This window comes from Armigeres subalbatus, chromosome 3 (genome assembly GCF_024139115.2).
Source record: "Armigeres subalbatus isolate Guangzhou_Male chromosome 3, GZ_Asu_2, whole genome shotgun sequence".
Classification (NCBI taxonomy): Eukaryota; Metazoa; Arthropoda; class Insecta; order Diptera; family Culicidae; genus Armigeres; species Armigeres subalbatus.
Genome location: NC_085141.1, coordinates 358,590,739 through 358,607,069, shown reverse-complemented (window position 1 = coordinate 358,607,069; position 16,331 = coordinate 358,590,739). Strand labels below are relative to the sequence as shown.

The following is a 16,331-nucleotide window of genomic DNA, read 5'->3' as shown; positions in this document are numbered from 1 at the left end:
ATTTTCGGGTGGAAAACATTCTCGACTCACTGGGTTGCTACACAAGATACATACTCACGCAATGGCGAACATAGAAAACTTTTAATTAATAACTAGGAAATGCTAATAGAATACTAAGTTGAAAAGCAGGCCAAGTTTCGGTTGGAATGTAGAGCCATAGAAGAAGAAGGAGAAACCCTGTTTACACGGGCTGATAAACGGACCATTAATTCTTCAAATATGACAAGTTCTATATATAATTGTCTGAAATTGCACCTTTGGGCCACAAAGTTTCCAGAACCATAAAAATGGGGGAGGGTTTGCATGTTCTTAAAAGTTTAACTATTCCCTTTGATTTCTGCGAAAGTTCCAAGCAAAAATCTCCGAGATTCATGGTTTTCAAAATTAAAAGTTCGTTCTGGACATTTACGGGTTAAAGTAGAATTCAGCTACAAAAAGATCCGCTTTTGGTCATTTTAGCCCGAATATTAGGCAAGAAGGACATTTGAAGCTCGAGCATTTAATATAGAACAGATTTATTCAACTTAATCTGGTAAAAAGTGAGGCGTGTCTGTCAACAATGGCAACTGAACAGCTGTATACAAAGCATACGATGGAGCCTAAATGCATTGTTGTTTGATGTCGTAGTGCCCAGTATTTTTAGCACATCGTTGTCTGAGCGATAGACGACACAAACAAAAGAAATCCGGTTTTAATTCGCATCGATCGGTGAACAGACCAGACGACCGATTCGAAGGTCTTCAAATCTGCCGCTCTTCTTGCACGCGTGTGGCGAATGGTATGTAGAATATTATCGGCGCGCATCGCTACACGCGCTCCACTTGTTTAGTAAACATGGATGAACGATATCACGCTACTCCTAAGTATTCACAAACGATGGAACCCATACTTGAGTGGCCGCTACTCAAAACAGCTCAAAACTTAATAGCGGTACTGACTGGCGACGCATCTCGTGCGGTATATGGCATGGCCCAGAATCGTTAATCCAAGCCAGACTAAGGAGAGCTCACAAGTCTGCGCATTCGAGCACCACTACAACTGGCAGGACAAAGTAGTAAATAAAAACAGTCGCAAAATCACGCTGTGATAGGGTTTCTTGATAGGGTGAAATGGTCAATATCAAATCAAATTAGTCTGTTAAAGATTTCCCACATAATTCTTATGATAAACACACACATGTCTATTTTTATAAAATTATGGAAATTCATCTAATTTACAATGCATTTAAACACAAATGAACACCAACATGAATCAACCGATGAAATTTCAACCAGAGAATGATTATTTCTTCACGATATGAAAATGTGATTGTGGTTGGAAGTATAGGGTAATTTACCCTAGTAAATCCATGCGGCCTACGACAAGGAGGTGACGTACTTCGCAAAACAACAACGATCGACTCATTGGCAAGTGGTTTCGGTTTTGTTTTCGTGTAACGTTTCCAGTAAGCATGATAATCTGATAGACTTGTTTTGACTCAAAGGAACTGCATGACTTGTAATTTTTAAATTAAACATTGCGTGGAAGGTTCTATCTTTTTGAAAGGGTTATTTAAGAGAAAGTTAATCATGTATATGAATATGTTTCGTAAATACTGCAAGGACAACCCTCAGCGGCGATTTAAACCAAGCGTGGAGTAGCACGACCAACGAGCACATCTCCCAAAAAAAAATCATCCTTTTGAATCTACGTTTTTGGGTTTTGTTTTGTTCTGTGTTCATCGCATATAACAATACTTGTTCTAGCATGTGTAAACAACATTGATTTTAAACGCTTTTTGAAGAGAATTGAATTTTCGGAGAATATGTAAAATGATGAAAAACTCAAGTGCAATTTTAAATCGCAAACAAGTTTGCTAGCACGTGAGAGTGATGATTGAGATTTGAGAATGATCTTACCAATACTGGCAACGAATATGAAACATTTGGACACTTGTTGACAAGTAGAAAACTTTGATGAGAAGCTACATTTTGGTAGAATGACTGAGATTTGCAACTGGTTTCAAACAATAATCTTATGAGCTAAACAAAATTAAAAATTCATAGGAAATTTTAATGAAATATGTGAGTGATCCTTCTCTAGGCGTACATTAATCGTACAAAAAAGCTTCAAACGAATTTTAGTATCGTCAAGCCCTACTGATCTAACATGTCTATTAGGCTATTTTTTCTGACACTACATGCGATAGTCAGTCTAAGATAGTGTGTAGTAATTACTACTTAAACTATGCTATATACAATTTCATTGTTTTCACGTAACAAAAAATTGAATATTCTAATATTGAATAACTATGCGCCTGTCGATTTGATAAACCTGATGTCGTCTAAGAACTAAATTTAGAAGCAATAAAAAGTTGACGAGCAGTTCTAACCAGTCGGACAACATCGTCAACTGGTTTATGTATCGAAAAACAAATCCTAACCAGAACGACAAAGTAAAAATAAACTAACTTCCCGCAAAGTACCACAGTAAAAGAATCTGCTTGACTGACCGGAGCACGTTTCTTCCCACACCTTACAGCCGTGCTATTGTACACTTTGGAAGTGAGCTAGCGGCAACTAAACAAACTTCACAGCACACGAAGCTGATCGGTTTGAGGCGAAACTTTGTTCGCATCATTTGCCAATGAATATATAAAATGGAAAACGGTAACACTATCACAATACCAATAACGATACACCGGACCACAACAAAAATAAACGTCGGTAAAACTTGTTTAGTTTCGAATCGCGCCACTGCACTGTCGAGCTGATTAGCGTCAACGTGAAGCACTATTACGGCATTGTGTCACCCCCAACCCCAACGTACTGAATTTACTAACAAACGGACAACAAACAGCTGTATAGTTGGTTAGTTGAGGACGGAGGCGCGTGCAGCGAATATGATAGATACATTTCCATCAAGTTCAAACGTGAGTCTTCCGGAAGGAACGTTGCGGTTGTCGCCGCCGTCGTCGACGAACCGGTTCCTACCAGGCTTCCTATCATTCGATTGTATGGGACGGGGGGTTCCTTGCTGTACCGAATCGATGATGACGCGCCAATCTTGCGGTACTCGAATGAACGCTTTATTAGTACCTATCTACGACTAGGTAATCGTCGTCGTCGTCGTCGCTGTCGAGGAGGCAGACACCCTGATTGCAGCCGCGTGTCCTTGAGATAGTAGCGCTAGACTGCTAAATGCGTAGACGCGTGTTATTAAGTGGTATGAATAGGCGAGGAGCACTAAACGCTGGGCGGGCATCAAGCCAAGTATCGATTATACAAGGAAGCGATGGGTGCCCTATAGGTGGTAGACAGCATGGCTGATGGTGAATAATTCAAAGGATTTGGATGAAATTTGCGTTCGTTCGATTTTGCTAATCATGCAAGGCATAATTGGACTGTTATTTGATAGAAACATAATTATATTCGTACGGTTGTATATAACAGCTGGTATGTGCGGAGTTTATTTTATAAGTGCTGGTAACGTAATCAATTAACCTTCCTAATGCATTAGAAAAAAGTTACACATTGTGCATTGGGGTCCATTGGGTCCATTGGTCCATTGGGGACCCAAGATTTCATAATGATCACAAAAACTCAAATCTCAGTCAATTTTCGATCTTTAGGAACCAAGCAAAAGCTGTAGGTTCCTATAACATGGGGTGATTAATCCAAAATTACCTCTCTAGTCCCCGGGGAACCTGTACTAAAGAGGTACTGTTTGAGCTTTTCAATTTGGCGCTTATTTCATGTTTCGTTCTATGAAACATCATTTTTTTTTTTATTTTGATTTTTGATTCTAACTGTATTTGCTAACTTATCTGAGCAATTTCTTGGCAATTTTCATCCTTTAGCGGTCATCGGAAAGCCATCTGGAAGATCCGGAACATCCGCCAATTTCCAAAGGTTTATCGTAATTTTTTCGTAGTAATCCATCGTGATGAATTGTGGCAATCAATAATGAAAGTCTTCTGTGACCTCCATATATACCAGAAACGGTCCTCCGGAAGGTCCGGAATATCTGTAAAATGGCCAACTTACAGATATTCCAAAGTCCATCCCAGAGCTTCGCGATTTTTTCGTAGCAATCTATCCTGGTGTGGACAATCTTGTACTTTACTTTCTTTGGCTTTAGGCTGATGAGGTTTGATCGAACAAACTCCAGAGCGGGAGAAGTGGCAACCGCCTTGCGGAGCAACATCGGCTGCCGCTTGCTGCCGGACTTCAAGCTCCAAATAATCGAAGCCATTGGAGCGGAAGTCACCACCTCCGTCGGAGTCGTCACGTTCATCGTGGCATGCTGTCTCATATAAGTCAAAGTCGACGACGGCACGTGGAGGAATATAGTCAAGCTTACTGGGCAGCGGCAGGAGCAGTTCATCATCGCCGGAGTCTAGAACGCAAAGCACCAATCATGGGGAAGCACCGTCTCAAACCGGAACGGAGTCGTCTGGTCCAACGACGAGCTAGAGGGCCACTACACGACCCTGAGGCCGGATCCCCCCACTCGGCTCCATTCGATAATCGACTTGTAGATCACCAACATGAACGACCACATCTCGCAGCCGGTCGTCTACCAGGAGCTCAGCTCGGATCACTGGTCTGATGCGTGGCTGGAAACGCCTGAAGCAATTGATCGGCAGCTGCGTTTCATCGAGGAGGCGATCTCGGTGGTCCGAGACCAACATGTGCTGATGGCTCGGCAGATAAGCCACACCTTAACCATCGATATACTCACCAAAGATTTGATTCGTATGCGGAATGTCACTCGCAGGAATTTTCTGCGTACTGGACTGGCTGGGCATTAGGCTCGCTGCAATCGAATCATAAAAATTATCAAGACCAGAATGGTGGACTTCAGGAATAGTGATTTCTTCAATAAGATCCGCGGTCTTCCAGACTGTGCTAAGCCGTTTTGGAAATTGATCAAATTCTAAAATCCAAACCTCGGCTCATTCCACCACTGATCCCATTAAACAACAACGGCTCTAAGGATCGCTTGTCCACACGAAGCAGCCGTAAACGAGCATGCTAACAACATCCATCTTATTCCCAACGACTTCTCGGAGGAGTTGGAGATCTCAGGTGACGAATTGATCTCATCCGGACATCCTGAATCTCGTATTCAAACATATGAGTACTCAGTTTTTCGAGCACATTTCGATGCTCTCCGTCTTAGCTACTTCCCATAGTCCTGAAAATCAGCGAAAGTCATCCCCATCCGAAAGCCTGGGAAGGATCCTTCCTCTCCAAAAAGTTATCGTCCCATCAGCCTTCTCTCAGGATTATCCAAGCTATTTGAAAAGACAATACACAGCTGGCTACTTGAGTCTGCCGAACACTACATCATCTTACTCGAGGAACAGTTTGGTTTCCGATGCGATGGATCAACGATACACCAACTGACCCGAGTTACCAACCTCAGACGGAACAAGTTTTTCTCAAAAAACATTACTCGCTGTCAAGAAGGCATTCGACAATGTATGGCATGATGACCTGGTGTACAAACTACAACGCTACAATCTTCGCAGCTACCTGATGAAATTCATCAACAATTGACCTTTCCAGTCAAAAAAATTTATTCGCTCAATCGATTCTTTGACTTATTTAAGATCAACTTTCCCAAAGAACTCATATCAAAGAAAATATTTTTTAGATTGGCCCGATTTTGAACGACAATCGAGTGAATTTTTCAGGCCAGTTCACACATGCAGTACTTTTTCGGTTTTTGTTTTTTATTTTAAAAATAGTTAGAGGCTTAAAAAAATATGGGTGCTTTGGGAAAGTTGACCTTAAATAAACCAAAGAATCGCCTGAGACAATAAAACGAGATACAATATTTCACGGGAAAAGTCCATTACCTATCGGCAAGGATATTCCGGGTCTTAATCAGTATCATCGGGCCCATGCTTTTCAATCTGTTCATCTCCGACATGCTAGAACCTCCAGAAGGCGGCATTCTGTCTCTGCTCGCAGATGACACCTCCAACGTCTACCAAGTAGAGTGATAAGAGCGCTAGTGGCAAAACTCCAACGAGGCCTGACAGAGGTTCTCTGACAGAGAACCTCACCAGCTGGAAAATCTGTATCCACACGGCGAAAACCCAGGTCATCATTTTCCCCTACTCCTAATCTCCTAAACATGTTCCGCCTGGGGACTGTAAAATCATCCTCAATGGCACGACTGTGAAATGGACGAATAAGGCCGACTACCTTGGCTTGACCCTCGACAGCAAGCGTATTTTCCAGCAACATGTTGACAACACGATGACAAAGTGTAACGTTTTGTTGAAACTACTGTACCCTTTGATCAATCGCCGGTTGTCATTTACCCTGAAACATAGGCTTGCTGTCTACAAGCAAATCATCCTCCCTGTGATCGAATACGGCATGCCGTTCTGGCAGAGCCGCGTTTAAATCCATCACCTTAAACTTCAACGGGTCCAAAACAAATTCCTGATGATGATCCTCAACACCCCTTCCAGGACAAGAACATCCGCGGTCCACAGTCTGGTCGAGATAAAAATCATACAGGAACGCTAAGTGCAAAGAGAAGCATAGGGTCCTTTGCTTCAGGGTGTCCATTCAAAATCGATCTTCAGATTCCCGGTTTTTTCAAGATTGAAGGAACTGATACTAAAATATTATATTAGCGGATCTGAACAAGAAGTCAGCTAATTTTTATGTTCGTCTTATTAAAGGGAGGGCTAGGAAGCTTTTAGACCCAGTCCAGTATGAATCAATACCAGTTTTGTCACATGCTGAATCGAAGGAATTAATTAGAATCCACAATAATTGCTTATAGATTCTAATTCAAGAACAGAGAATCTTCAAAGATGAGCCAGCCTAGGGCTGTAAGTCTATTTAATATAGACAATCAATAAATTAATTCAAGAAATTCTTATATAACTTTTGATAGAACATAAAAAACAGAATCACAATTTTTTCTTGAAGTGACAGGCTTAGATTCTCAATTTTCTCAAGACAGGATTAATCTCAAATAATCTTCTAAAAATAACTCTAGAATGCCTTGGAATTGCTTCAGAATTTTATTAATGATGTTTAGAGGATTAATCTAAGACTCAAATCTTTGTTTTCACTGCTCAAGAACTAAAACACTTTTTCAAATCAATCTTACTTAGGGTTGATTTCTTCACCTTCGCTTAGTTCCTAAACCAGGTTTAACCCAAGCAACACATTTTAAACCGATTTAGTTACAGCAACTTAAATGTAACCGAGTTCGGTCATATATAAGTTACGGCATCTAACTTACAACATGTGTGCTACTCGGGAAGCGTATGGGTAAGCACCGCTTAAGAGTTTTGCTGAGATGAAGAAATTGACCCCTAGTGCGTTAAAACTTTGAATTATTATAATTTTATTTTGCCAATTTTTCACCACATTTAAAGTTTATAAATTTACATGCAATATTGCAATATTACAATTTTCAAAGCTATGAAATTTATTCCTTATTTTCTGAGCATGAGCATGAGCATTATGACCGCACAATTCGCAGTTGCTACTCCGTGATTGACTAGAACTTGCAAAATTGTACAGAGAACACAATAAATGGGGCTTGGGACTAGCTACCCATTCTCAATGTACACGTTTCGGGAGCTCAAATATCTAAAGTCAATAACGGCGCCGGTCACGTCTTTAGGTCATATAGGAAGGGAAGGATTGTTAGTCCGACTCTCGTTACTACTAGAGACCGAGTATACCTCTGCATCTCCACGATTGTCTTGGGATAGGATATCGTTTTAGTTGCAAAGGATAATTTATCTGGATTCACTTCGGTAAGTGATGCGATCTATGGGATGGGAAATAATACTATCGCTGTCTGAAACTTTCACTTTTTGATTTATTCACTCATCCGCGCAAAGTAGAACAAAATTACGGCGACCGGCCGATCGTTTTGCCTTCCGCACAAAGCAAAACCAAATTTCGACGACCGGCCGATCCGCTTACTGGAGAAACACGACCGGACAAGAAATAAACTTTCACTATCGGATTCATTTACTCACCCGCGCAAAGTAGAACAAAATTACGGCGACCGACCGATTGTTTTGCCTTCCGCTCAAAGCAAAACCAAATTTCGACGACCTATGAAACTTATTCCTTATTTTCTATGTAAAAAGTTGGAGAAATATTTTGGTTAAAAAAGAATTCTCAAATTAGGCCGATACAAATATTTAAAATCTATTTTGTCCCCCCCCCCCCCCTATTTTTTAGGCCAATAAATGACATTTTGAGTAGAGGGTCTTGTTCGGGAAATCCCGGGACAAAAATCCCGGGATATCCCGGGATGTAATGCATTCCGGATCCCGGGATTTTTCATGCAAATCCCTGGATTTCCCGAAAATAAAAAATACATGATAAAAAAAATATTTAAGATAAATTATTGAATGTATGTTCTGCATAATTGCACCGATTCTAGTTTGTTAGCCCATCGGCTTTTATTTTCCCGCATGTCTTATGCACACCCATACATACAAACATACACAAACAAGCAATCACAGATATCTTCTCAATTCGTCGAGAGAGTGATGAGTAACAATATAGGTCTCCTAGCCTTCTGACTATTTTGTTTTTGGAGCGAACATACAGCTGATGAAAATAAGGAATCAGCTTTCCAGATTTCACAATAATCGAAGCGCCATCCGATGTGCGATCAACTGCGGCTACGAAATTGTGTTCAATGTCACAACTCGTTAACAGCTGTTCCACGGACTGCTTTATCTTCTCCGCCGGAAACGATCCGTAAAGCCGAAGTTGTCCCAAGTTGTCGCACCTCGCTATTAATGACGTTCTTCATCGAAGTCCCCCAAGTCCAAGACGATTATGTCGGAATAAAAATGTTCAGATAATGATGACGACGATTGTTTCAACGACATCAATGGTAGTGAAAATCAGATGACGAACTCAATTCGTTCTCATTTGGTAATATCTGAACTTATATTATATTGATTTTCTTAACCAATTGTTGAATTTAATTCAGATTATATAAAACCGATTTTGGAGAAACTTTCAAACGAATCCGAAACATTGTTCGAATTCCAGAGGAAGGATGAAAACCGGTTTAGGGAACAACTTCAACTCGTTCAGGATGTTCTGAAAACTAGTGAACTGGGAAATCGCTCCATAAGAATAAAAGTACGTACATAATCAAAAATTATCTGGATCTGGTTCAATCGATATTCGACGCTCCCCAGCCTGTTGGGGTGATATCGAAGGCGCTGAAGGGTCGTGACGTAATGTTGTTGACTAGACTTTTTGCTATCTGAACTGAATAGACAGCAAAACCCTTTCACTTCGAATTTGCACGATGCAATTCTAAAACGAGTAGATGAGCGTCGAGACATCAAGAGATGAGATGGCTTCAAAGTAAAGAAAGGTAATTTTCGAATTCTGCTGGGCTTTCGATCGCTTCCCGTCACCAGCTGATTAAGTTTGTTTAAGTTCCGATCCACACATCATTTTCTGAATCTGACGGAAACTCATCTCCATAGAAGAGTTGTAAGCTATGGACCAAAAACAGAGAAATGCGCCGTAGCTTGAATAATTTCATCAATAAGGAGCATGCTCTGTTTGAAGTAACTGATGAACTAGTATCGAGTCTGGAGAAGGTTTTCATGGCATTGAAGTCCATTAAAACCACTTCGATTGATATACCCAACAAGCGACTGTTAGATTTTCATACACTTCTGTATAGAACTTACCAAAACCTGTATAAGAACTGGGCATATGCAACATTGTTAGATTCTTATACAATATAAGATTACAAACAAAATTGTAAGAAAAGCTTGCGAAATTGTAAGGTTCATATAATATTTATAAAAGAATCTAGCGTTTTCGCATATGCCCAGTTCTTATACAGGTTTTGGTTGGATCTTATACAGAATTGTTTGAAAATCTACCAATCACCGGTTGAGCGAGCGGGTGTTCTCTGATTTTAATTCTGAAATAACTAATAAGAATTATTTATTGTCGGATTCAAGCATCAACGCCTTAACATTTATTAAACCGTATTACAAGCAGTCCAGTGGGATCCCGATCTCACACAGTAGGTTTGTTTTACAGCCAACATTGCGCGACCGTATCCCACCGACAGTTTTGTATCCTAAAGAGAATCATATGTGATGTTAGTAAACAAAACACATACTATCATGAATTTTACACTGAGATGTTGCAAATATGCAAAAACAAAAAAAAACATGGCTGCAAAAACATGGCGTCGTGCCACCCACCGGATTGCAAGCGAGTAGACAAGGGGCGAGTCGTTAGTAAATTGACCTGATACATATTTTACCATTCTTAAAAATGTAATAAATATATGAAATTGAAATTTGCAAGTATTTTTATTTTTATCCCGGGATAACGAAAAATTTAATCCCGGATCCCGGGATTTTTTATAGTCCGGGAAACAAGACCCTCTAATTTTGAGGGGGCAACAAAATAAAATTCGGATAATTTTGAGGATTTTCAAAACATTCTTTAACAAATCCGAGGAGTTTTTTTTTATTTTTTTCATTTTAATATTTATTTTTTATTATCCCCCCCTTGACCTTTCGGAGACCAGTAGGACAAAAAGTTAATTAAATATTTGTAACGACCTTAATAAAAATTATTAAAATTTTGTTAAATGTCAATTTTTTTTTTCAAAACTCCAGATTTTGTTTTAAACAAAATTAATCAAAAATATTAATTTACAATGTTCTGAAAACTCAGATGTGAACATGTACATTATGTGGTAGATTTTTGATTTGAAAAATGTATCAGAGATAACCACTTTTCCTTCGATGGGACTCGAACCCACGACCTTCAGTACGCTAGACTGGTGCTTTAACCAACTAAGCTACGCAAGGATCTCCGTCGGCCTTCGCAACTTAGCGGCTACTGAATGAGCCCGAGATTCCCTAAGGGCGTCGGCGAGAAGGCCGACGGAGGTCCAGCGTTTCATATTTCAGGATGTTAAAATGTGTTGATGGTGATGGTGCACATCACTGTTTGTTTGTTGTTTGTTTGTTTATTAGAGACACTTCACACCGCCATGGATGCATCCGTGTCAATACAAATTCACCGGAAAAAGGGATAAAGGACTAATTTTTTTGCGCCGCAAATATTTTTCATAATTTACAATTTGAGCCGGAGGACAACTGCTAGAGGAGGACCTGCCATGAGAATCGCTACCATCATCCACAGGAGTACAGAATTGGTCGATAGATGGTTTTGGCGGGTCGGATTTGAAGTATGGTGTTGCTGAATTAGACGACAGATGGAATAGGTTGGCCCGATTTTGAAAACGCAGTACCATCGACCGTCTAGGTGGACGTTGCGGATTCGTCAGTGAATAATCGACAGGCTGGAGAGCCAGGTAAGTGACGAATTAATGTGTCCGACGAAAGGTCAGGAAAGCCGTATGGCATCCATGGTGTTCACTTTTGATGTTGAGATAAGTGTCAGTACGGGTCCTGTCCTGAATCAATACGTTTAAAAAATGTTAATGGCCGAATAAGAGAATCTCTTCGTTAAATTAATTTTCAGTCGTGAAAAAGGCATTTTCGAATCACATTCATGTTATCATGTTATTCATTACTGATTAATCTGGTTGCAGGGGAGTTATGAATTATCTCCCAATTTCAAGCCTGCACGGTGGTCCTGGCCGTTTTAATATTTGTGTCATATTTATGATATGCTGCAAATATTAATGCTGGCAAGAAAATGCTCGGATACACAACCGACATTTCCAGGCTGCTTTTCAATACTGGATGTGCGTGTGCAAAGACAAGACAAGACAAATAAAGATTTTTTGCCGTGTTTTCAAAAATAATATAAAAAGAGCATGCACTTAGGTCCTGTTCCCGCACTTGTTTAAAAATTTCGTTGGCTCATTTTCGAAGAATTTAGGTTTTAAAAGTTATGTTAAGCGCAAAAGTACAACTTTAGGGGTATACCCTGTCAGAAATAAGTACGTTAGGCATAATGAACGTTAGGCATGAAATTACCCAAAGAACAGCCCATGACATAAAAAAGGCAGAATTATGTCAAAAGTCAATTATGCCTAACGTCCATTCCCAAGTAACATTTTTATTTTTATAACGCTCTTTAGGATTATTATTTACTCTACAGGAGTGCCTTAAAACCATAACAAACCTAACGTGCCTAACGTACTTATGCCTAACGTCGCGGACCCCAGCTTTCCGTGAAGATCATAAATCGGACATAAGACTAAAGAAATAAAAGTAAAAAACATTGTCATACATATTTTTCAAATGGTGAACCCAAACTTATGGCCGGGAGTGTATATGAAGATAGGTTATCAAAATAGATGTGGGGCAAAATCAAAAACTGATTCTTATAAAAGGAAAATATGTAGGAGAATTCTAAAACGTAGACAAAATTTCAATATATCCATAAGCTAAAAGTTGCAGCAACTTGTTTTATTGACAAGAATGTTATTGTGAAGTACACCAGATTCTTTTTTTACATGGGGGATGCGTTCCGTGTAAAAAAGGTTTTCAGTTCAAAAATTGAAAATCCGTGTAAAAAAAGTTTCATGATTTCTCGACGAATCATGCAAAATGAAGCAACTTTGCAAAAATTTTGTATGGGATTTTTTTTACACGGCCGCGTAAAAAAAATTCGTTTGAAAACAGAATTGGGTGTAAATTAGACTGTGCTATTTTGATACAGATTTATCATATTAAACCCCATTTCTCGTAATTGTAATAGCATGTGCAACTCGTTGCAAAACTTGATTTTTTCAGCATTCATAGTATTTATCCAACTCGGATAAACGTACATCTTGTGCTGAAAAAATCATGTTTTTGCAACTAGTTAAATAGTGCTATCAGTTTCAGTATCATAAGAATCCTGGACCCACCCACTAACAGTAGAAATCACAATCTCAATGAAAAACATTTTTGACATGGAAGCGCTTCTTGCGTAATTATCTCACCGTCTTCTCTCGCAGCATTGCGAAAAGTCTACTCGCAACACCAATCCAAACAAAATAATCCTGCTTTGGAAGTGATTATAGAAGCAATATATGAAAAGAACCCACCTCTTCATGACTGGCAAGGTATCCACTTTTCTCGACATACTTTCCCTTTGCAGAGATACCTTTAATCGCTTCCGCTTTCAACTTCAACGACGTCAACAACGATCTAACGCTCAAAAGACTTCGCCACGGAAAAGGGACCCCAATATGAAGGCACTTAGTATTAGCAGTAGCCTATCCCCACCTTACACATCTACGGAACAAAAATGGGAACGCCACGCGGGCACACTCACCTCCATCACCAGGTAAACGTTGTGGTCCTTCTCGGTGCAGGCCAGCAGCGTGACGACATTTTCGTGATGTAACGCACTCAGCTCCCGCAGGATCTTGATTTCCTTGCCGAGCAGACTCTGCGATTTGGCGAGGCTTTTCTTCGTGATGCTTTTAATGGCAACGGGAAAATGTTTCTGCAAGTGGGAGAGAAAAAAAAGAAGAGAACAAATATATAATAAAGGTACTTAACATAGTGCACTGTACGGTCGCAGTTATTTGCCGTGTGTGTTGCGGGGGGTCTCATTCAAAACGGCTTATATGATGTACTCTACCGAGCATGCAAAGCGACGTGTTCTTTCAAGAAAGAAATTCAAAAGGCTTTCTACGTGAAGTTGTTTTCTATAGAGATGTGAAGGGAAGGAAAAATCGATACTCATGGGACGCCAATGCCATTTATTATTATTATTATATTTTTTGTCGCCATCTTCATTCACTTCCGGTCGGTCCGTAGGCGGGCGTTGCATGCTAAAGAAGACGTTAGAAACAATTTTACTGCATTTTCCTAGCACAAGCCCTTTTTCCGAAAGCGAATGAATCGTTTGGAAAATGTCAAAGAGTCAGGGGTTCAGTAAAACTACGCGAGTCAGTTAAATATCAGTAAAACTACGCGTAAGTGTAGTGAATGCAATCCATTGTTCAATAACTATGAATAAAGACAAATTGTTCTACAAAAGATGATATCTTCTTCTTCTTCAATGGCTCTACATTCTAACTGGAACATGGCCTGTTTTTCAACTTAGTATTCTATTGGCATTTGCGCAGTTATTAATTGAAACGCCATTTCATGAGTATGTATCTTGTGTGGGAAGTACAAGGAATGTCGGGATAGTTTCCAACCCGAAAACATTCTAGACTGGACAGAGAATCGAACTCACCATCACCGGGTTGGCAATCCTAAGACTTCTCTCGCAAGGCTACTGGAGACTGGATGATATGTATACTGATTCATTTATCTATGAGCTTGTTATAGGCACATGTGCTTTTCTAAAGCCTGTACCCGAAAGTGAGACAAACACGAGGTTTTAAGATCAGTATACATACTAGGCTTTACCATCCGTTGAATGCAACTTGGAAAGATCCATAAAGTACGTCACGCAAAAATTGTCGAATTTCAACCCCTCCCTCTGTTTGTCCGCAATAAGCATGGTTCTGATACAGGCCCGAGATCTTCTACAGAGAAAACTGATTCGGATGTGTCGCGCAATTAAAAAACGAGCCGGAACTTCTGATGTAGTTCAATCAACTGGCGTTTGTATTTCAAGCTTTATTGAGCCTCACGTTTGGTTACCAAAAGGGTATTTTAAAGTATGTGTAATAGTAACAAAGTGTTTTTTACGACATGGTTCAGATTTAAGCTAAAATGTGTTTGTAGTCCTTGCATGTATATGAATTCAAGTTAGGTAAAAGGCATTTCAGTAGTTGCGTTAAACTTAATTATATTGACGTAGGACTTACGTCTTTCTTTACTATACTGGGTGTCATTTAGATTTTTGGAAATCGAGAGCGTTACGCTGGAAGGGAAGATTTTGAACGTTACTAGCGCCTTTATCTTTCGATGGATTTTTAAGATTTATATATCATTCAACTCGAAAACTCTCCACCATTTTGCCTATTTCATTGACACCTAAGATTATTAACGATAAGTTATTGAAAATTTCAATTCTTGTCAAAGCCAGTAAAAATTTCATATGTAACCAATCCCGTGCATTCCTAACACGGACATCAGAATGCGGTATGTCACGGGCCTTCGAGTCTACCGGAAGATTTTTTTTGTGTATAAAAGAAGCACTGCCTGCCGTGTGCGAGTCATTACAATTTGTGACAGCAGCGCGTGCTGACGTGCTTTTTGCTCGCGCATTTTTCGTTTCGTTCATTCGTTCGCTGTGTTTATCTACACAGCATGCAGTCGCCAGCGGTAGAACTGCCGGTGGGTCTGCGAATATGCATGAAAGTGGGCGCATTTTTTTGTCATTCTGTGCTTGATGATGGTCGGATGCAGTGGTGTCGGTTGCTATGGATGCAATCGCCCGAAGTTCACGGCCAGAAGCCGATGATGGCTGAGGCAGCGAGGACAGCAGTGGTGGATGAAGAAAAATGGTTTCATAATCCACATGATCCCGGGATGGGTACGAGGGGTCCGCGACGTTAGGCATAAGTACGTTACGAATAAGGACGTTAAGCATAAGTACGTTAGGCATAATGGACGATAGGCATAATGGACGTTTGGCATAATTCTGCCTTCTTCATATCATAGGCTGTTCTTTGGGTCATTTTATGCCTAACGTCCATTATGCCTAACGTACATTATGCCTATCGTCCGTTATGCCTAACGTCCTTATGCCTAACGGGGTATACCCGGGTACGAGTTATGTCATATGACTGACCATATGTTAAGTTGTGCTTGGTACATTTAAACATGGTTCTGATTCCTACAACTACACTGATGAAAATAAAAATTTGATTAAAATAACTACTTTCATTTATTTGTAGAAGGCATTAGCAATTAAAGATGCACAATCAGCAATAGTGTTAATATTCATTTTAGATTAGGAAATTTCGCTGTATGACATGTAAATGTTTTGAAAAAGTCCGCGAAAAATAATTTCCAGAAGAATATTTAAATAAACTTTATCTTATTCTTTGTTTTCATTTTTGAGAAATTAGATTGTTAAACTTGACTCGGAGTTTGGAATCAAAATCAATAAGGGCTTAATAGTTAGAAACAAAGCAATTCTAATTATGTATTTAATTATTAGTTTTATTTCTAGAAGTTTTGAATAAACAAATTGCTAATAATTCTACATAGCATGGAAGTTGTCGTTTCCAATATCAATACCTATAATCAAACTCCAAAGATCCAAAAGATAGAAGTTAAATGTAAATACGTTACGTTTATACAAGTCCTACGTCTACTCGCGGTTATATTAAAAACATTACCCATTGCTCGTTTTTTTAAGACAGTGATTTTTTCGTTGAAAGACTCCTGCGGCCTTTCGTATATTTTCTACCCGTAC

The 16,331-nt window shown here is 39.6% G+C and overlaps 1 protein-coding gene and 1 non-coding gene across 3 annotated transcripts in view; both read right to left on the bottom strand.

Moving 5' to 3' along the window:
* Positions 1-16,331, bottom strand: part of LOC134226208 (serine/threonine-protein kinase ULK2) — a 150,958-nt gene that overhangs the window by 120,233 nt on the left and 14,394 nt on the right. For both annotated transcript variants that reach the window (XM_062706820.1, XM_062706822.1), the window contains exon 2: positions 13,278-13,451. In XM_062706820.1, the coding sequence (XP_062562804.1) occupies positions 13,278-13,451 (174 nt within the window). The remainder of the gene's footprint in view (positions 1-13,277; positions 13,452-16,331) is intronic.
* On the bottom strand, positions 10,776-10,850 carry Trnaa-agc (transfer RNA alanine (anticodon AGC)). The gene has a single exon. It is a non-coding gene; the product is annotated as a tRNA-Ala (tRNA).